The sequence below is a fragment of the Fringilla coelebs genome, assembly GCF_963513975.1.
Source record: "Fringilla coelebs genome assembly, chromosome: 16".
Taxonomy (NCBI): domain Eukaryota; kingdom Metazoa; phylum Chordata; class Aves; order Passeriformes; family Fringillidae; genus Fringilla; species Fringilla coelebs.
This window is the reverse complement of record NC_140042.1, coordinates 6,408,783-6,430,707: the sequence shown is the minus strand read 5'-3', so window position 1 is coordinate 6,430,707 and position 21,925 is coordinate 6,408,783. Positions and strand designations below refer to the sequence as shown.

Genomic DNA, 21,925 nt, shown 5'->3' with positions numbered 1-21,925 from the left:
TCGAGATCCGTGCTTTTATTGTCACCACTAGAGATGCTGTTGTTCAAAAGAGTTACAAAGCTCTCTCCCAATGCTCCTGGCAGGTTCATGCCCAGGGTGGAGATCGTGCAGAAGCACAACACAGCTGCTCGCAGGCTGTACATCCGCGGGCACAACGGGAAGATCTACCCGTACCTGGTGATGAACGACGCCTGCCTGACCGAGTCGCGCCGCGAGGAGCGCGTCCTGCAGCTGCTCCGCCTGCTCAACCCCTGCCTGGAGAAGAGGAAGGAGACCACCAAGAGACACTTGTTCTTCACAGGTACTGCAAGGACAGAGATCTGTGTTGTTTGTAAATGTAAGTTGCGCTCAAAGGTTATGGTGGCTGGAGGTTTTTGAATATTCACGAGGCAAATTCACATCTGGCTGGGTGATTAGTCTTGTCTGGAGCTGTAGCACCCCTCCGGAGGAGTGCAGCTGATTGTGTGGGCTCTGGGGTGTTTTTAGAAATGCTTATGTGCCTTGCTTATGATATCAAGTGCACTTGTGAATATTTAAGGCGAGAGATGCCCACTGGTGTGGAAATGGTTGCACATACTTCAACAACATTGAAGTATGGGAAATATAATGGGAAATACAACATTTAGAGACAACTGAAGAGGGACAGAACAAAACCTTTTCTTCCCAAGTTGTGATATACGAATATTGAAATTTTTACATCTTCCACAGAACACAGAAGAAATAATTTTTCTTTTTTTTGCTGAATTTCATCTAAACAAAGTATTACCCTCTTTCCTGAAGGTAAAGAAAAATAGGAAGAATGATGAGTGCTCAATTTTTTTTTTAAAATACCATTGATATTTCTGTAATGATAAAAAAAAGAATTACAGTAGGGTTTTTTTACCTGAGCTTGTAACTTAGTTATGAGCATAGCATTAAAGTTTTCTGTTGATAGGCTCCAGCTGATTATCAGGGCTGTGTTTTGAGGCTGGTGTGTCAGCATTTGGGCTCTGATGAACTCCGATTTGCTTTTCTCTCTGTGCCCCGCCCCTGTGCAGTGCCGCGGGTGGTGGCGGTGTCCCCGCAGATGCGGCTGGTGGAGGACAACCCCTCCTCGCTGTCCCTGGTGGAGATCTACAAACAGCGCTGCGCCAAGAAGGGCATCGAGCACGACAACCCCATCTCCCGCTACTACGACCGGCTGGCCACGGTGCAGGCTCGGGGCACGCAGGCCAGTCACCAGGTACTGCAGCACGGGGTGAGCACAGGGCTGAGCCCTGAGCCCTGCCCTGCCCTGGGCAATTCCATCCAGGGCTGGGCCCTGAGCCCTGAGCCCTGCTCTGCCCTGGCAATTCCATCCAGGGCTGTGCCCTGAGCCCTGAGCCCTGCCCTGCCCTGGGCAATTCCATCCAGGACTGTGCCCTGAGCCCTGCCCTGCCCCGGGCAATTCCATCCGGGGCTGTGCCCTGAGCCCTGCCCTGCCCCGGGCAATTCCATCCAGGGCTGAGCCCTGAGCCCTGCCCTGCTCCAGCCAATTCCATCCAGGGCTGTGCCCTGTGCCCTGCCCTGCCCCAGGCAATTCCATCCAGGGCTGTGCCCTGAGCCCTGCCCTGCCCTGCCCCAGACAATTCCATCCAGGGCTGAGCCCTGAGCCCTGCCCTGCCCCGGGCAATTCCATCCGGGGCTGTGCCCTGAGCCCTGCCCTGCCCTGGCCAATTCCATCCCCGGGCAATTTCATCCAAGGCTGTCCCCAGCACCCTGCCCTGCTCAATTTCATCCAAAGCTTCCCCCCAGCACCCTGCCCAATTTCATCCAAAGCTGTCCCCAGCACCCTGCCCTGCCCAATTTCATCCAGGGCTTTCCCCAGCACCCTGCCCAATTTCATCCAGGGCTTTCCCCAGCACCCTGCCCAATTTCATCCAAAACTTCCCCCCAGCACCCTGCCCAATTTCATCCAAAGCTTCCCCCAGCACCCTGCCCAATTTCATCCAGGGCTGTCCCCAGCACCCTGCCCAATTTCATCCAGGGCTGTCCCCAGCACTCTGCTGTGCCTTGGCAAATCCCCCCCAGTGCTTCTTCATTATGTACTAAGTAACAGAATATTTTGGAGTTTAGAAAAGAGGTAGCAGATTTAAGTTATTGTAATATATAAAGCTAGGACTTTGCTTAAAGGTTTTCTATAGAAAATAGAAATATTCAGCAGAGCCTGTCTTTTAAAGGCAGTTCAGCTCAGCAGGGATGTGTGTGTTTGGCAAATGTCGTTAGATGTCAGACAGATACATGGTGCATGGGTGGTGGATGGATTTTTTGCATGTATTTTGATTTTGCATAATGAGAACTCTATATCTATGCACAGTTTTAGGTGATCTTGGAATGATTTTATTAAAAAAAGGCTGTATTTGTATTGCTGGAAGTTGTTTTGGGTAAATGCAACTGAAAACAGGCAGGGTGCTGATTGATTTTTTTTTTTTTTGCTCTCTTGTATAGTGCTTTAAAAATAATTAATTGACAGCATGGGAAACAGCATTTCTAATTTACATAAGCAGCTACAGCATGGTCTGTGAGGCAGGCTTCCCATGTTCTTCTAATATTTCTCTTAAAATTGCCAGTGGATCCATTCATCTAAGCCAAACAGAAGCAGTTGGGCAATCTCACCTAATAAATGAAGTACTCAGAAAGAACAAAGCTCTCTCTCTGTAACCTCCACAAACAACCAGTTGTGATGTATGAGGTGGTTTTATGTTTTTTTTTAGTTAGGGTTAGTGCAAATTCATAGGTAAAATGCCAGTCCCAATCCAAATACAGCTATTAAAAATACGCAGTAAATATGTATTACAGACGTAGTTTAAACAATTCTGACTTTCTTTGTTACAAAATAAAAATGGGAGTGCCATTTAACATTTGTTCCTATTTTCAGAATTCTTACATTTGAAACTTTAACAGCCCTTAAATTGAAGTCAACATGACTATCATGCTTTCTGGTGTAATAGAACAGATCCTTCTTTTTCTAACTAATTAGGCCTAGTATATTCTATAGTAATTAAATATTTTGGTAGATTTTTTTTTTTTCTTGCTTTTCCTAAAACGAGATACAGCAATTAAGAGCAGACTGGTAGTTGCTTTAGGCTGATTTGTCTGTTGCTAAGAAGTGCATTAAAAATGCCTTTTTCCAAGTAACCCTTTTGCTGTGCAGGTTCTCAGAGACATCCTGAAGGAGGTGCAGAGTAACATGGTGCCTCGCAGCATGCTCAAGGAGTGGGCCCTGCACACCTTCCCCAACGCCACGGATTACTGGACCTTCAGGAAGATGTTCACCATCCAGCTGGCCCTCATTGGCTTTGCAGAATTCATCTTCCACTTGAACAGGCTCAACCCTGAGATGCTGCAGATTGCCCAGGTGTGCTTCAGTTTGCTCATCCCCTCGTCTTGCATCAGATGGATATTTGCACTGTGCTTTTGAAATGAGTGGAAGTTCAACATAGATAATTAACAGTGCATTTCAGTAGGCTTTTTATTTCTGTGTGATTGCACATCCTGTAGGGAGCACTTTAACCTGCAGTCCCCGTGGATATCAACTCTGCCCTCTGTGGTGAGAGTTTAGAACTTTGTGAAATTGTTCTTAAATATTTGAACTCTTCATGTAAATGACTGCTAAATCTCTCTTTTTAGTCTTCTTTCAAATATATTGCTTTCAAATTACCTTTGTGTTAAATAGATTAGGTGTAAGGAAAATAAAATATAGAGCTTCATTTTCTTAAAGGGCTATACCCCGTTTCAAATACCATTCTCTTTTGAGCATATCCATCAAGCTACAGCTCCTATTAATAATGATTTTTCTGTTTTAACCCAATATTTAAAATGAGGTTTGCCACCTAAAAAAGAGCAAAGGTGGTATTCATTAAAGTCTTACTGTCATTTTAATGTATGGAGAGCAATTAGGATTTTTTGATCCCTCTATTGAGTGTTCAGCTGTTTGCCCATGGTGAACCTTGGACACTGAATGTTGTCCCAGAGGTCTATTGGCAGTGACTTCATACAGATCAGGATTCAGAAGAATCTACTGCTTAAGTTTGGTATTACTTGTATTTAGTAAGAGATTTGGACACAACATTTTGAGAGAAATACCTACCTTTGTGCATGCCATTATTTATAACTTCATTGCTCAAAAGTTATTTGGCTAAACAAGTGAAACGCTTTGGAAGCACTGTTGGAACTCAGCATTAACAGACACAAAAACCCAACTACTTTTGGTTCCATGAAGGAAAATCAGTTCCTTTAATTGCTTTTGTGCATCTCTCTGTTCATCCCAGGACACTGGCAAGCTCAACGTGGCGTACTTTCGCTTTGACATCAACGATGCCACGGGAGATCTGGACGCCAACCGGCCGGTGCCCTTCCGCCTCACCCCCAACATCTCAGAATTCCTCACCACCATTGGGGTGTCAGGGCCCCTCACTGCATCCATGATTGCAGTAGCTCGCTGCTTTGCACAGCCAAACTTCAAGGTTTGTATACTTTTTTTTGCAGGTTTGTGTTTGACAATTTATAAACAAAACGGCGGTTTTTTGATGAAGGTAGGAACTGCATGATGGTGTGGGTTTGTTTTAAAATATTACCCTGAGGTCATCACAAAGGCCAGCTGAAATGTTGGAAATGTTTGGAAATGTTTTATTTTATGTATAAATGTTTAATTTGACTCAGACTGGACACATAAAAGTTTGTTTTAGAAGCTTGAGATGGTTGGAGTTGGCAGATTAATACCAGTAACTCAGCTCAGTGATGAGAAATAACAGGAAAGTATTTGTTGCAGGCATTTCTTTTTCATCCAAGGATAGAACTGGCCTATATAACATATATGTGTATATATATTAGATACATATGTATGGATGTTGTAGTCAGTGTTCTTTCCCTGTGTAGCAGAAAATAATATTCCCTGAGAGTGTAATGACTGCAATAAAACCCTCCAGTTTTTCAGTGTTCCAAATCCTGTGTGTGTGTGCTGTAGAAGCCATGAATTTAGTGGAGTAATTTAAAAATAGGGTGTACACAACTGTGTCTGTGTATCAATATCTTAATATGTTATTAATTTCTGTAGGAGTCATTGTGTTGTGTTTTTGTAATGGAAACTTTTTATGAAAAGGAATACCTGGAGAGGAAATAATAAAATGTTTGGAAGCCACACTCATCTTGAAAAGTCTGAAATTGCAGTGTGGCACCAAAAATGTCAAAATACTGTCGACTAAAATCTAGTTACAGTTCTGTAATCTGATAGAACCTGATCATTCTGTGGATTTAGTGCAATAATCTGATTTTTCTTCTTCATATAGGTTGACGGCATCCTAAAAACTGTGCTAAGGGATGAAATCATCGCGTGGCACAAAAAAACCCAAGAGGACACCTCCTCTCCCCTGTCAGCAGCTGGGCAGCCTGAGAACATGGACAGCCAGCAGCTGGTTTCTCTGGTTCAGAAAGCTGTCACTGCCATCATGACTCGCCTGCACAACCTGGCCCAGTTTGAGGGAGGGGAAAGCAAAGTCAACACCCTGGTGGCAGCTGCAAACAGCCTGGACAACCTCTGCCGGATGGACCCCGCCTGGCACCCCTGGCTGTGACTCCAGGCTTTCAGTGGTTTGAGGGGGGGTTTGTTGTTTTGTTGTTTTTGGGTTTTTTTTTAGTTTTGTTTTGGTTTTTTTTGTTGTTGTTTTTATTTCCTCCTGTTGTTTGTGGTGTGAGCCATATTTTGTGTTAAGAAAATGTGAAAAAAAGCTTTCCAGACGACGGCTTACCTGTCACACTGTGTTTTGTCAGTTTTCATTCTAGCTGTGTTTACAGTAGTAGGGTGTTTTTACTGGTTTTAATTTCATGAGGAGACATTTTCTCCTGCTTATGCAGTTGATATGCAACAGCAGCTTTTGCAAATAGATTAAAATGAAGAGAGAAAAATAATATACAGAAAAATTAATTTTATGATGGAGACTATGAAACTAGCATTATTAGATTTAGGGTCTGCCATTCCTAATAACTTACAGTATATGAATTTTTTATACAATAGTAATTACTAAAAAAAAAGAAAAATACAGTAATCCCAGTTACTGAGTTTTTCTCTGTGAAATTTTACTTAATCACTCTCTTCATAATGCCAAATTGAAGGCACAGATAAATGCTCTTAACTTCTAAGTTTGCTTCAAATTTACATAAGCAATGTTGCTTTGTACAGACAATTTTGTACCAAATGTTATAGAGGTGAGATTTTGTTAGGCACTGAGAAAATGATGATCAAATTGTGCTGACTTTTCCTGGAGCACAAGCTATGTACAGTAAAAGTGTAAACCATTTAGAGTATTTGGTTTAGTTGTGGACAGTGTTTGGGGGAAAGTTTATAAAAGGATGGGAAAAGTCATCCTTTGATATCTGTATTTGTCTGTAATAGAGAAAAAATGAAATCTTATCAAGTTCTCTTTACTGTTTAGAATTACAGTAGTTTCTTTAGAATGAATCTGTTCTTTTGTAATTTAAGAAGAAGAGCAGCTTAATGTTTTACTTGTCTTTCTGTTGTGTTAGCATTTTTATAAAACTTCAGTGTTGAGAATGTTAAATTTGTACAGAGTGATTTTTTTCCAAATAAATATTTTATAAAACTCTCTGTGGTATTCATTTCATTTATAATATTTTTAATATTATCCTATGGGTTTGATTTTACTTCATTGTATGATGGATGAAACAAGCATGTCCCTTCATCCCCATGCTTGGTGCTCCTTTTGTATCAAAGAGAGTGTTGCTCTATGGCACTATGTATAAGGGGAAGCTCAAATAAATGAGTGCTAAGGACTCTATAAAGATTTGGAAAACAAACATACTTTTTTTTTTTTGCAAAGACTTACTTCCTTATCAAAATCATGTTGGCAAGAATAATCTTCTTATAAAACATAGCACTTCCTGCATGTGTCACAACACGCTCTGTCTGCAGTCATTCACAACTGAGCTCAGTGCTTTCATGACTTGAAGGGAATTGTTTTCTCCCTTTATTGAAGGTTGTGATATTTGCAGCTGTGAAATACAGCACACACTGCACAGAGGAGATGCAGGACCGTTTCTTATTTGCACATCTTGGATGTGTCTGAGAGATGGCAGCATTCCCTGACAGGAAGTCATCAGATAATTCAGCCACTTTTTGTCCATGATAGAAATCTTAATGGGAAAATGTGAATGTGAGTTAAGAGACAAACTTTGTTGTCTTCAGATTTGTGACATCTCTCTTGCTCATGGCATCATCTCAGATATACTCCTGAAAGAAGACTTGGGGTGTGAGGGAGCAGGGAGTTATTTTAATGAACTCCCTGATGGTGTTAATGTGCAAATGTTAATACCTGGTTCTCTTTCATGGTCATATGCTATGGATGCACCTCAATTTGTGAGAAGGGTTACACAGTCTTAACCCAGAGTTTTACCACCAGCTCCAGGAGATTAATCTGAAAGCTTTTAGTCATACATGAGCATTCTTCAGAGCCTGGGGGATATCTGACATCTCTTGTATCAGCAGCAGCTGTCCATTAGCAGGAGAGTGGTTTGACAAAGTACAGGGTAGGGAGTTCCTGATTATCTTCACCAACATGTGACATCTATCTAAGCTGCATTTAATTTTTTATGACTGTAGATAAGGGTTGCCTCTGTCTTGTTAGAGATCCATGCTCAGAATGCATCTTGCTGAGCAGATACTTGAAAGTAAACTGCATTAAATGCCAATTCACTCTAAGTATTCTCTTCAAGGTTTCTTCCCTCAGATTAGATGCTACACAAAAAAAGCCCATGTCATTACTCAGTAAAATCAAACACTCAAGAGAGGTCAAATTTAAAATTCTCTCTGAAATTTGTGTGTATGAGCATTATGCCATTCTGAAAATTCCTCCTGTTTTTTAACTTCTGTAGAGTTATGGACAGATTTCACCAGAACTTCATGAGGGTAACCAGTCACAAGTCCTTGACACCAAAGTTGTGCCAGCCATAATTCTGTATAAAATACAGAGATATAGATGTTGGTAGGCTTTGGCACATGTACCTGTGTTGGTGTGAACTGGGCACTCTGGGAGGTCACTGAAGGCACAGACATACAAATAACTAAGAAGCAAGTTTGGCATGAAAACCTGGATACAAATGTAAGCTGTGAATATTATATGGAGAATAAATAGTTGTCAGGTTTCTCAAATTACACTGTTTTGTCTCCTGACTCTTGTAATCATGTTTGACTCTGTCTTTATTAGATGATGCTGCTCCAATTTAACTTTTTATTATTACACTCTGCTCTCAAGTAGATGATCAGAACTCGTTTGATTAAGTGAATTATACTCTGAAACAAAAGGCTTTAAGAGGAGTTGAGTGTTTGAGTCCCCCCTCTGAAAGTGGTGTGCCACTTTCCTCTCCTGTAATTGGGCTGTCCATGAATTGTCAGGCACAGAGTGAGCAAGGGATTAGTTATTACTGGAAGATGATGACTCAAAGTGTTTCAGGGGCAGACAATGAAAGCTCTGTTTCATAATGGCAGTGGAATAAAGTTGCTTTTAAGGCTCTGATCTGTTTCAAGTATGATGTATGAAATGTTCCTTTGTGGTGTGGAAGCCTATTCAGAGAGAAGATTTCACACTCACAGGAGCTTTTAATCAGCTCGGTGTGGGTGCATTTCACATTTAAGAGGTTCCAGAGAGCACATGTGAAACAACTGGTGACTTGTATGTGGTTTATCATCATCATCCCTTGTCTGTGTCAAGTTTCACTGTCCCTGTGTGCATGAGCTGTGAGCCAAAAGGCAGTGCCACCTCACCTGGGACCTCCTAAACCAGGGCTCAAGGTGTGAAATGCAGAAGGAAAAAAAAGAGTGAATCTGTGAAATTGTTCACTTAGACTTTCATCTCTTCACTGTGGCTTTTTCATCTTTGCATGAGCATTGCCTTTCCCTGAGAGCTCCAAGTATGTGTTGTGCTCCCTCTCTGCCTTCAAACTTCTCCCTCCCCTGTTATAATCCAACGCTCTACCCTGAGAAATCTTTTTATTTCTTCCAATTCCCCCCAGAAAACACCAGCTAGGATTGGAGCATCCTGGTTCCAGCTGGGGCCCCTCAGCTGCTCAGGAGCTCCTGGGACTGCATCCCCCCTGTGCCTGGGGGACCCCTGGGTGATCCCTGCCAGCCCTGGGGAGGAGAAGGGAAGGAGGGAAGGGATAGCTGATGGGCACCATTCAGTGCTGCCCCTGCCCTTCTCCAAGGGGAGGGACCGAGTGGAATCCTCTGCAAAACCAGGGAATTTTAGGCAAGGAAGCAGAAATGGCAGAGGCAAAGCTGAGCTGGGTGAAACAGGAGAATGAGGCTGCCCTAAGATTTGTTTCTTTGCTTGTTTCCCTTTAAGAATGGAGTTTCAGGTCAATTGCCAACAAATGGGGGGCAATCCCCCAGCCCAGAGTGATTGGCCAAGGACAGTGAGCAGCCTGGCAAATGTTTTCTCCTGGGGTAACTTGCTCTCCTGGCTGGGTCTGGCTCAGGACATCATTGGGGAAACTGGGTAAGAGATATTTTGGTCTTACAAAATACATTTTTTATTTGTTTGTTTGTTTGTTTGTTTTGTTTGGGGTGTTTTTGTCCTTTGGTGATGCTTTTCACTCTGACTCCACTGGAGGACTACGTGTGGTTAATACAGTCTTTGAAAATCCATCTTGAGTGAGCTATAAAATCTGTGCTGACCTTGTCTAGCCCTGGAGGATCATGTCATGCTGCTTGTGAGGAATGAGGTGGCAGAGTTGGCTGTGTCTGTGCTTCCAAGGGAGAAGCACTAACCAGTGTGGGCACCTCTCCTCTGCCCCTGTTTTGGCAGCGTGGTCTGGGCAGAAGCAGTTCATTTCTCATTGTGCTCAGCAGCATGAACCTTGTTAGAGCTTTGTGTGAACACTTATCTTGCCATTTAATCCACAATGGTTGGATTTCTTGGAAGAAAGCACCAAACTCTCACAGAAACCAGCTGTCATAACAAAGCACTGGTAAAAGCCCATTTCCAATCCACCTGGTTCTTGTGCTGAACATGCTGCAGATGTTTGCAATATTTGGAGGTGCTATTAGCTTTGGCTTGTTAAATTCATGTGCTCCCCGTGATTTTATTTTTATTTTTGGAAAAGGACATTTATCCAGGCTCTGAAATACTGTCAGGATTGTGCCTTAATCTATCAGGCATTGCTTACCCTCAGTCCAGCCCCTGAGAGCTGTTACAGTTCCAGCTATATTAGAGAAGCTTGCTCAGTCTGATAGCTGGGAAAGGACAGACCTTTGCTGGCTCTTTGTTTCTCTTGGTACTAACACATTAATTACTGTCTCTCTCCCCTCCTGCTGCTGTTTGTAAGAAAGTGGCATTAAAGAACCTATTCTGCTTATTCAGCAAGAGTTCTCATCAGTAGCAATTCATAAACCACTTTGGAGTGGGTCAGTATTTCTTTACCATCCCTTGAAGCAATACTAAGTGGCACAGAACTTTTAATTGAGGTCTGGTGGTGTCACTGAAATGTTGTTTCTTTGTGTAATAGCTGCCCCTATTCCTTTCTGTACTACAAAAAAAAAAAAAAAAAAAAGCCATTACCAAGTGGAGAAAGATGCCATATTAATATTCTGTAAATTAACAGCATCCATTATTAAAAAGTCTGTTTTTTAATCTCTCATGCAGTAAACTATGCTACCATTTATTTTTTAGCTTGAGCATGTGAAGGAACTGCTCCCCATCTTTGTGAGGTTCTGTGGAGGAGTGGGGATTGGGACTTCAGGGTTCCTTATCTGACTCTGTGTGTGGTACAAACCCTCTGGTATGAAGTAAATCTGTGGGGGGAAATTGATATTTTTGATACTTGGGATGTGTGTGTGTATTGTAGAACATAGTGGCTTTGTGAGTGAAAAGAAGTGTCTCTAAGTTAAAACAATTTTCTTGCCTTTCTTGTTTAGGTGCTGCAGTCTGGGTGGTCCAAACTCAATTTTGTTGGGATTAAATGAATTTAGAGAAAGTTTTCTGGGAGAGTGTCCAAAATTCTGTGATCTCCCACGGCCCCTTTGCCCTCTCCCCCCTTCCACTCTGTATTTCTGGCAGAGACAAAATGCATGGGCATGCACAGACCCACAGGAGATGGCACAGTGACCGTGAAGCTGAGGCAGGTCAGATGGATTTGCCCTGCAGGCTGGATCTGGTTTCCAGATGTGGAGCTGGATGCACCCTGTGTGAGATGTGCTGCCCTTGCCTTTGGAAAATTCTGGAGAGAAAAGAGTGATTTCTTAGTGTGGCCTGTAAACTCTCAGTGAAAGTGTTGGGATTCTTCTGTATTCTGGAAATGGATCAGAAATGGAAGATTTATGAAACAGGGACCATGAGGAATATTGGGGATCCTTCCTCTGACCACTACCTGGTTTTGATCTGGTGATTTGGGGAAAAGAAAGATTCAAACTTCCTGAGCCTTTCACAGTCTTTCAAAAAAAGAAACATTAGTTTGGGGTGAAATGCTGACTTGCTTGTCTCTGCTTTGGCTGTTTCACTGAGCTGGTATGTTGGGAATGAGGTGACCACTGAAAGTGCCCAAAGGCTTGTTCTGCTCCTCCTGTGACAGATGTGATGCTGCAGAGCTGTGGGATGGCTCAGCACAGACATGAATTCTGTGTGCAGCTCTCAACCAGGCTGTCAGTCAGGCAGGGGAAGATACCTGGCTCAGTTTGGCTTTCATTCATGTGTATTTCTTAGGCATTATGTGCATTATGGGATTCATCTGTTATTTTCTGTGACATGAATGAAGGTATTTTACTGTAGTAATAGTTCCATCCAAGGGTGCTCAGCTTCCTTTGTAGCACTCTCCTGTAAATCCACCTAGAAGGAGAACTCAGCTTTGGTAACTGTGTTTTTACTCCAACATGGTTTTTTTTGTGAAATAACTTCACAGACTGACAAAAAACTTATTCTTTAGGGGGGCTGATTTAATGTCAGTGTAACTCAATTTAGTGTCTAAACTCCCACTTCTCAATAGGAGGTTTTATTTTAGAAAACAATTTGTAACTTTTTGTGCTGTTTCTGAATAAGACTGGATACTTGGCTAGGCTGTGCTTGTGTAGCTCGTGGTATTTATTGCAGGATTTTCACCAATTTTTAGTCCTGTCTTTGTAAAATATCAGAACCATAGATTTCAAGGGTTTTGTTAAGAACAACATACACAAAATTATTGGCATAATCCCTCATTCCAGATTCCAGCAAGACAAAACACTGTGATGCATTTCCTTTGCAATGAAAAATACTGCCTTGAGCTTCTCACTGTCTCTCTTACTTTTAGCTGTTGTTCAGTCAAAGAATAGCCTTGAGTTTTCTAAAGAGCAGAGTAGCTCTGTCAGATCACAGTCTTAGAAGCCTCACTGTTATTTACACAGACCTAAGTGTGGATGCAGAATTGGAATTACCCACTGACTGCAGTTCATTCTTGGAGGAATGCAGCTGAATGGTTGGAAACTCAGTTTACAGTTCCTCCATCTGAGGATGTGAGAGAAACCCTGTCACCTGCCAGCCATGGCACAGTGGCAAATGCCAGACCTGGTTTGTGTTTCTCATTGACTCACTTTGTCACCTTGGTTGAGTTACTTCACTCCATCCTCCTTCTGATTTCCCTGCCACTCTTTTACATTTTTCTTAAAGGAAAAGATTGAACAGAGCTTGGCACAATGCAGGACCGTGTCTTTAAGTGTCCCTGCTGTGTAAATACTCTTCAGCTCTGATTAGTTCCATCACTCAGGAGCTGGACACACACAGAAAAGAAATGTTACCCCTTTTACCTTTAGCAGAATTGCTCCCATTTAATTTATCTGTGTTTGGCACTTTTGGGGTATTCTCCTTTTCCCAGAGTGGAAGAAAACACCAACACACAGGTTAATTGCCTTAGCTGCTAAATTTTTCCTCTCTATATTTGCAAATTTGGTTAACAATTATATTCCTGCTTTGCCTGAGTCACTGGTAAGAACTGCACACTTGGAGTTGTGTGATTCACCTCTCTGTGTGCTTTTACTGCTATTCAGAAGGAGCAGGGATAAATGCTCTCAGTTGAAGCAGTAGATTACAGAACATGAATCAGTGATAAAAATGTGCAAATGGACCTGACATCAGTGGTGTAGCTGAAATATTTTTTCATGATTGCTCTAAGGGATTTGCAGTATCTGTCCCCACCATCTTTAATAGGTAGCTGTTCATGAATCAAATAATACAATTTCAGTCAAGAAGCAACCTGCCAGTGGGAGGAAGTGTATGAACATAAATTACATAATTATTATTCCTCTTGCTTCCATGCATTTAATCACAAAACAGCAGAAGCCTGAAGATACAAATAAACCTTAAAGGCATCATAATCTTAAACAACAGCAGCAACACATCGACATGTGCCCTGTAAAATAGAAAAAGATTAGTAAAAGACTGACACTTCTTAATTTATTTTCCTCTTTTGTGATCATTAGGCAATAGCACTAAATTAACTTACTGTATTTGCTTACCAAGTCAACAACTCTTGAAGCAAAGCTGCAGAGAACTGGAAACTTATTGGGACATGTGGATGGTACCTCCTCTTATTAGAGAAGGAAAAAGAGGGGACTTTATCTATGTTTACTTAGGGCAACTCTCCCTGAGTGATAGATATAACTTGATGCAGTGACATCTGCCTGAATCTGCAGAGAGCCTGCAACAGTAGACCTGGGGGAAAACTGCTTCATCTTTTGGAACTGGTTGCTGACACCAAGATCAGCCATGGATTTTTTACCTGTGAACTGTATTTATGAAAGCAGAGCAAGAGTCATGGAGTGGATTCTCATCATCAAGCAACACAATTTCTTTTGTGGTCAGTCAATAATCAAAATAAAATTATTTCTTCTTGCCCATGGATGGCCATGAAGAAAGACTGGACTCTAGCTATATCTCCAGTCTTTTCCCTTTTTTTGGGTACATTTCAAATATTTAGCTTGCCTTGGAGGTACAGGAGCAGGACAAACATTTAGTGCTTGAGTGTGGCCATGGATGTGTCTTCTGCAGTAGGTTACCTTGGACTAGAGACACTGCTCTGGGGAAGAGGATATTTTAGATTTAGATGGTGTAGATATTTAGTTATGGCACTGTGTGCTTGCCATTGGCTTTTTGCTCCTGTTTGCTCATTTTCCCCTGGGCTGAACCATCCTGGTGTCTGTGACCCAGAGCCTTCAGTTTGTCCCTGAGCCGAGGTCCCCGAGCCACCTCCAGGGCCAGAGGCAATGTCACACTGTCCCTGCATGACCTGCCCCCCAACTCAGCCTGGGGAAGGGCAAACTCACCCTGGCTGCTGGGAAAAGGGGGAATTGGTGCCCAGAGCTGCCAGGGTGGAGGTGGCCCCGTGGGTGCCCTGCACAGCCAGGGCTGCAGGAGGGACAGGGGATGCCAGCAGAGCTGGCTCAGGACTCAGCTGCACCCCAGGAAATGACCCTGGAATCTTATTTTGGTTACTTTAATTCTGTATACATCACAAACAAACAAGCCATAATGGGAAAACCATTTTATCAATATCCTGTGTCAATGATATGGAGATTAAGGGCAGCCGGATCCCAGCACGAGCACAAAACGCTGGGCAGAGCATTCCTGTGCAATTTAATCCTTTAATCCATGCAGTAAATAAATGGTTTTGGTCTGAAACACAATCACTTTGATTACAGCAGTGGAGGGGCACATTTTTTTATTCTGCATATTTTTTATTCTGCATATTTTTTATTCTGTGTGTTGTGGACTAAGCAGGACAAAGACTGATGGGGGAGGTTTGACAGGGCAGGCCCTATAAATGCACTCTCTTCCTGGTATTAAACAAATTAATCTGTGGCTAAGGACCCTGTCATTAGCAGAACAGACCAAGGCTCAGTTTCTTGTCACCCATCTCTCAAATATGAGAAATATTTTCCCCAAAGACTTTTGTTTTCAGAAATTTTCCTTTCAGAAAGCAATATAATTGTTGTTCTTTTTAAAACTATCTTCAAATGAAAATAATTTTGAATTTTAAAACATTCAATGCATTTTATATGGAAAATTTTACCTCCAAAGTCTGAAAAGAGTAAAAATCAATTTTTAATTTTTTTTCAGTTCAACCAGGCACATAGTCAATTCCAACTTTTTTGATGGGATGCTGTTGGGATGTTCTCAAATTTACAAGCACTCTATTTTCATGTCAAATTAATACCAAACCTTATGCTTATTTTTTAAATGGTAAAAAAATAAACAGTTGGGCTTTCTCACTGTGCTAGTGTTGGCTTATATTTTCAGCTGACCTACAGCTGGTATTTAAAGGAACCTTATGCTTTGGAGCTACCCAATTAAAATAATTGGGTACAGCACAGACCCTCCTACAGAGATGGGGGAGCAGATCACTGTAATTAAAGGTGGTGAGTTATTCTGAGAGTTTGAATTTACATGAGGTTAAAAAACAAACCCAAAGAGTTTTGGACAGAGATGCATTTAACAAAGAATTTGAAAGGTTCATTCAGAAAATGATGAGTCTTTGCACATCCTGAGTGCAGCACCAAGCAAATAAAGCAGCATTCTCTGTTCCCAGACTATGGGGAGGTACTTGGGGGGGAAATATAGGAAAGAAACAGATGAGGGGAGTTGGGATGTTTCATTCCAAGCTCCTCAGCCCTGGCTGGTAATTCCAGGGTCCAGGTTCTCTGCCAGAGCAGGGATGGAGCTGGGAAACTCCAGGGGCAGAGCTGATGGGCTGGGAGTGAAGGAGAGTTTGAGCAGGATGGATTATAATAATCTGGTTAAATTAATTGAGATCTAAACGGGGCAGGCCTTTGAACAGCTCCTCAGTAAATATTGGCAGAGTTTAGGGAGTGTTGAATTCAGTTTGTCCTTCACAGAGGCCTCTTGGCATCTCTGTTCTGTGTTTGCAGTGTGGCTCTTGAGAACCTCTGGGTTTTAGCCACCTCTTAATGACAGTGGTGCAGCTCAGAAATCTCAAGTTTATCCTTGATTTGCTCTAGTCCATTTTATTGGAAGGGCCACTGGGCCCCTTAAAACAATTTTACTGTCCAATGTCTATGTCTGATTTCTCTCTTTCTCAATTTTGCATCCCAAACCTGTTGCCCTTTTCCAAAATTCAGAAAATATCATCCCAAATCACATGTGGACCCAACCTTGGTGGCTCTTGGGAGTTTATTTAAATTATAATTTGTTTGTAATATCCTTTTACTTGAAGTGTTATAGAGCATTTTCTCTTTCAAGAGAAAAAAGAAAATGCTGTGGATCCAATTTTATTTTTAAGGCAACAACTAATTATATTATGGTTTTTGAATTATCAATCCCTTGTGATGTCTCACATGGATATTTTTAAGAGTAGAGCTTAAATTTTTTGTGAAAGAACTGTTGTTTTCTTTATCTACACTCTGCCCACTACAATGGGGCTTTTATTCATCTGAGCTGTCCCAAAGTAAACAGTGAAGTGATGAGGCACTTTCCTCAGAAATCCACAGAGGCTTTTTAGAACAATTTTTTTTAAATGCAATATTTTAAGTCTGATTTTCCATCCTAGGAGCTATAAATCATACCTGTTTACAGATATGTTTGGAATTCTGTGGACTAATGATTTGAAAGTGCTATCACAAGAAAACAATGGTGTTGCACAAGAGTTGACTCCCCCAGGAAATTGCAGAGCTATCTCAGTGCTCAGGAGGTTTAAAACTGTCAGTGCTTGGTAAAGATGAGTAATAGCAATCCTAGGTGTTCTCAGCCTTGAGTTTTAAAATTGTTTTCAACTCTCAATGCAAATGTCCCCTTTCAAGGTGAAAAATGTCACACCAGAAAGGCTGAGAAGTTTCCAGGCAATTACACTGGTGAATAAGTGTGTATGGATTCTTGATAACTTCAAAATAAGCTCTTTTAAAATAAATAATAATAGTGAAAAAGACAAGAGGCCCTTGTAATTTATATATGGGCTGACTGGAGGAAATAAAGCACTGAGTAAATCTGTAAGGCTGTTTAGTGATTGCTGAAGTCTAGAAATGATTTTTTCAGTGCTGCCCCTGCAGACCAGCTCCACCAAGGCTGCCAGGTATGATGTGATGACCTGACCTCATCTCAGGCAGGGATGTTCAAAGCCCCAGATTTCATTTTAAATTGAATATAATACAAGCCAGCATTAATGGGCAGTAGCCCATCCACAGTTTATCTCTTGCTAATTTGGCAGAATACATAAGCAGCAAAGGTGGTTTCACTTTTTTCACAGCTACAGCTCCCTGCTGCAGAGAACATGAAGTCTTTCACAATAATCTTTATCATGTTCATATTATGATAATAATGTGGGTACCTGTTCAACAGATGCAAAAGGTGCCCTTTTGTCTTTTCCTGGCAATTTTAGGAAGTTTTAAGGCAGAGACACAGAAAGAGTGCTGTCACTGCTGTAATTGCAGCTGAGCAAATGAAGGTTAATATTTCAGAGCACAGGCAGGAATTCGTTCCATGTATGTTGTGATTCTCAGAATTTTCTGTTGGCATGTGATGGTTGGTTAATGGGCACCCAAATGGCAACATATTCATGTTTGACACAACTGGGATTTAATAGCTGTGTTGTCCCTCTGTAGAACACAAGAATCTCTCTATGTCAACAAACAAACATGCTTCCCTGAAACTATTGTTTGTAGGCACTTGAAAAATGGCTTTTTAATCCCTGTTCAGCAAATGCCCTTATGCAAAAAAAAAAAAATTAAAATTATTATTACTTAATGTGAAGTTGAAATAACCCATCTCCAAAGAAATATCTACACCTGACTGCAATTCTTCCTCCCATCATTATCTCTTAGGGGAATAGTACATAATGTGCCTGGAGAAACCTGGAGTCCCTCTTAGTAAACTGCACCTTGTCTACAAGGAAAGGGGGTATTTTAGATGCTTTAAAAATGGTAGAAATAAATCTGGGGTCTTTTGGTATCAGACACAGATTTGTAGTCTAAATAGAAAGAGAAAATATTTCTTTTAACATTGTGACCCTGAATCATAATAGGGAAAAGAGCCGAAAATACAAATTTAAAACAACTTTTCTTTAGGCAAAATGGAGCAAAGAAGGATTAAAGCAGGTAAAGGAAGTACATAAATGGATAACTGGAGGAAAGAATTATGTGAATCATGTACTACAGACAACTTTCTAAGATATGGGGCTCTACAACCATTTTTATCTAGTGCTTTATGGCTGCAGTCTGGAAAATCGCTCACACACGTGGGACATGGAAGCAATTCCATTGCTCCCAGTGAGTCAGGAACAAATGGGGCAGCCACATGTGAGTGTGTTTTCCAGCTCAGAGCTATCAGACTCTCCTTTGTGCCTGTTCAAAGCACCCAGTGAAGCCAGTGGGAATTTGGGCCAGTTGGAGATCTCATCTGGAGCTCATTTGGAGCAGTCTCACAGCAGAGCTTGTGTTCCTTTTCAGGATGTAACTCGCACAGAAAGAAAAATCATGCATCATTTCACCCTTTCATGTGGCCTTTTCAGGACAAAACACATCCTGATTGCTGCTCAGGAGGGAGACCTCAGGCACACCATGGCTTACCCTGCAGGGATTTACCCTCCCAGCTCTCTGGATTGCAGGGCTGAGCCAGAGCTGTGAGAATGGCCAGGCAAGCCTCATGCCAGAGACAGTGCTGGCTGCTGAATCTCTCCTTCAGAGCTGAAATTTGGGCTTCTGGACCACATGGTGAGTGCCATGAATGGGCTGATGCCAGTTTAGAAACTTCTTGTCCTCCCTGCCTGGGGGGAGCACACCTGGGTTTGACTAAACCAAGCCCCTCCACTCTTTTCCAAATCTGGCTTGGGAAGGACCAGCCCTGGGTGAGCTTGGCCTGGTGAGGAGTTTGAAACAATGGGCCAAATATGGCCACTTGCTGAATTATTTGTAGTACAGCTGAAAAGAGTAAAGATATCAGTGCCTGGGTATCACTGCTCTAGCCCTGAAAGTGCTAACTGTGATTTCAGTTAACCCTTACCTTTAAGGATCAATGAATGGTGTCTATAAAACTGCAAGCTGTTTCCATTATAACTTACCAACAGAATAGTATTTGTCTTTTTCTCATTAAAAATTCTCACATTTTTCTTATTCTCCTTTTTGCCTGTTAGAAAAAAAAAGAGTTCAAAAGTATTTTTCCCAAAGGAATAATTTTTCCCAAAGGAATAATTTTTCATGATCTATTCATACACACTCAAAAGCAGCACCTATCATGAGAACATCATTCCTTACCTACCAGTTCCATGGAGTCACAGAGTTGAAAGCCCACTGTACACTCCTGCCACGAGCAGATCAACACCATGCATCTCTGAAGCAGTGCATTGATAGGGACCTATTTAGATTTTTATCAGTTTCTGCTCTGTGTAACCATTTTATTATAATTGACCTGGGTTTGTTTCTACATGTCTCCCTCATTAAAATGTATAGCACCTGGGCTAATGGATTTTGTTTCTATCAAGATATAATGAGGACTGGCATATCTGCATATTCTCTGAGTGCACCAAGAGCAGAGACAAATACTCCATTTTATTACCATCTGACAGAGACATAATGATTGCTGAGAAACTCATTACCATCATATTATGCAATGATTTAACTCAAAACCCTTGCTGTGCTGCAGCCTGGCAGTGGCAGGGCTGTTGGAAATGCCTATTTTTGTGTTTGAATGGTGTGAGCTGAGCCTGTTCCCTTCACCCTGCCTGCTGCACACAGTCTGTTTGCTTTGCAGATTTCTGACTGACTTTGAGTGTGTTCCATGGGTGTGTAATTAGGGAATATCACTGAGAGGTGGTGAGACAAGACACGTGCTGAAGATACAGGTGGTGAAGGGAGTTGGTGCAAGAGGGAGAACTCAATATTTTTCCTTCTCTCTCAGCTCTGCCTCATTCCCACTCCCCATAACCCTGTGGTTTATAGGGGAGGCACCCTGGCTCCCCCTCTTTTGAGGCAGCTGCTGAGAGAGTTCCAGCAGCTCTTGGTCAACTTTTCTGCAGCTTTGCAGGTACAGGCAGGTACTTAGAGATAAAAGCTTTTCAGCTGCAATTTGTGTCTTCGTTCTCTGCACAAGTTTCCTCTTCCAAATGGTGCTGCTGAGCTGATTCCTTCAGAGCTCAGTTTAGTGCAGAGGACCGTGACAGAAAATGTCACTGAGCACAGTTTATCATCTGAACACAAAACCCCTCAGTAATGCAAAATAACACAGTTCAGCTGGCAAATGCTGGCTGCAGTCACTCTGCTCCCATGCTACACAGGGTGAACTGATAATTTGTCTCTGTCACCTGAGACAGGAGGTCCTTAAGTGTTCTAAATATCTCTATAATGGTCAAGGAGGTTCTAGTCAAGCTCTAACCCCTTCCAGCCTGTTTGACAAATTCACCTCAAGGTTTAACATTTCACTGTGTGTGAAGGGATGGGGGCAATGTTCCCATTTCTCCTTCCAATGTGGAGAATCCACAATGCTGAAATATGTTAAAGAGTTTATACTTTCATATATATATCTATGGAGAAATGCACAATTATAACAGGGGGATGGTATGAGAGAGTTTTTGTATTTTGTAAACTTTTTCAAGTTCAGAAATTGTGTTAACGTTTCAAATGAGCAGCACTAACCAAGTGTCAAGGTGGACACGTGTTTGGGATGGTTGTGTCATTTTATATCACTGGACAGCTTCTTCAGCAACTTGGATCCCTTTGAAATTAATTTGTTCTTTTAAGTAACTGTTCTTCAGTTACTAAAGAAATATATAGAGTGTTCACACCACAAAGATGTGATTTATTTGGTAGGTGAGAGGAGCGACCTAGAAATCTAGAAATCCAACTTCAGCCATTTGATTTCAATACTGTAAAGTCAATGAATAGAGATTAGTCCCTGTATACAGAAAGAAAAATGCCAGGGATTATTAATAAACCTGTTTCCATCTAATCAGCAATGAGAACTTTGCAATACCAAAGTCTATAAAGGCTAAATTCAATCCTGAGCTTGTTTACCTGTGTTTTAGTATTTAGAAAAGAGGAGAGTGGGCAAGCTCCTTCTTCTGTTTATGAACATTGGGGAGCAAGTTAACAGGTTCAAATGCCTGCTGAAGAGGTAATGTGAAATTGATAAAATAGGTCATGCATACCTGACAATAAATGCAAGGCTGTCTCCATATTCAGTGTTTGATCATGTAAGTAATTTAGCTGTGTTATATGAAAGAATTGTGAGCACAGGGTTTCACCTGGGAGAGCTGCTGTGGGTTTATAGAGCAGGTTTCCAGTTGGAAAATGAACCATATGGTGCACATGTCAAACCCAGGGAAGGAGGTAAACCTTACAGAGCCCCAACAGATCCACTCTTAATTAAGATCAGATGGTGCCTGCCATTAATCAGGACACCCAGGCAGTCTATTTAAAGATTTGGGTGTGAAACTGTTGAATGAGCAAATCCCCCCCATCACCTGGGATTGGTGGAGTGTCACTGATGTGGGTGAATGCTCAGCATGACCCTTTGTGTTGGGGATGGGAACATCCCTGGACAAGCCCTGGGTGCCCAAGCCTGGAGGAGGAGAGCACACTGAGCAGCTGGGAGCTGGGAAGAGCTGTGTGTGACAGAACTTGCTTCTGGAGAGCAAAAAGGGTGAGATCACTTCATTTCTCCACCTCCTTGCTGTTCCCATCTAGGTCCTTGCTCTTCACTGTGCATTCAGACTCCAGAATGCACAAAGGCTTTTCAGTCTGTTCTAAATGGCTCATTTGCTCTTGAAATGAAAGATTATTTTACAAAAATGGTGATGGGTATAAACCAAAGAGATCTAAAAGTCCTTAGTGGTCTACAGATGCCACCAGTCCTGAACTGCTAAGTTTTGTTTTATTTTCTGCAAACATTTAATTCAGTCCCAACTGGATCCTCTTCAAAGTAGCCCAAAA

General features: G+C 41.8%; 1 protein-coding gene across 1 annotated transcript in view; it reads left to right on the top strand.

The window, feature by feature from the left end:
• Positions 1–6,450, top strand: part of TRRAP (transformation/transcription domain associated protein) — a 74,274-nt gene extending 67,824 nt beyond the window's left edge. The window contains exons 67-71 of the mRNA XM_084216868.1: positions 84–301; positions 1,038–1,222; positions 3,173–3,376; positions 4,290–4,484; positions 5,307–6,450. Of these exons, the coding sequence (XP_084072994.1) occupies positions 84–301; positions 1,038–1,222; positions 3,173–3,376; positions 4,290–4,484; positions 5,307–5,591 (1,087 nt within the window). The 3' untranslated portion in view covers positions 5,592–6,450. The remainder of the gene's footprint in view (positions 1–83; positions 302–1,037; positions 1,223–3,172; positions 3,377–4,289; positions 4,485–5,306) is intronic.
• Positions 6,451–21,925: the final 15,475 nt, after the last annotated feature.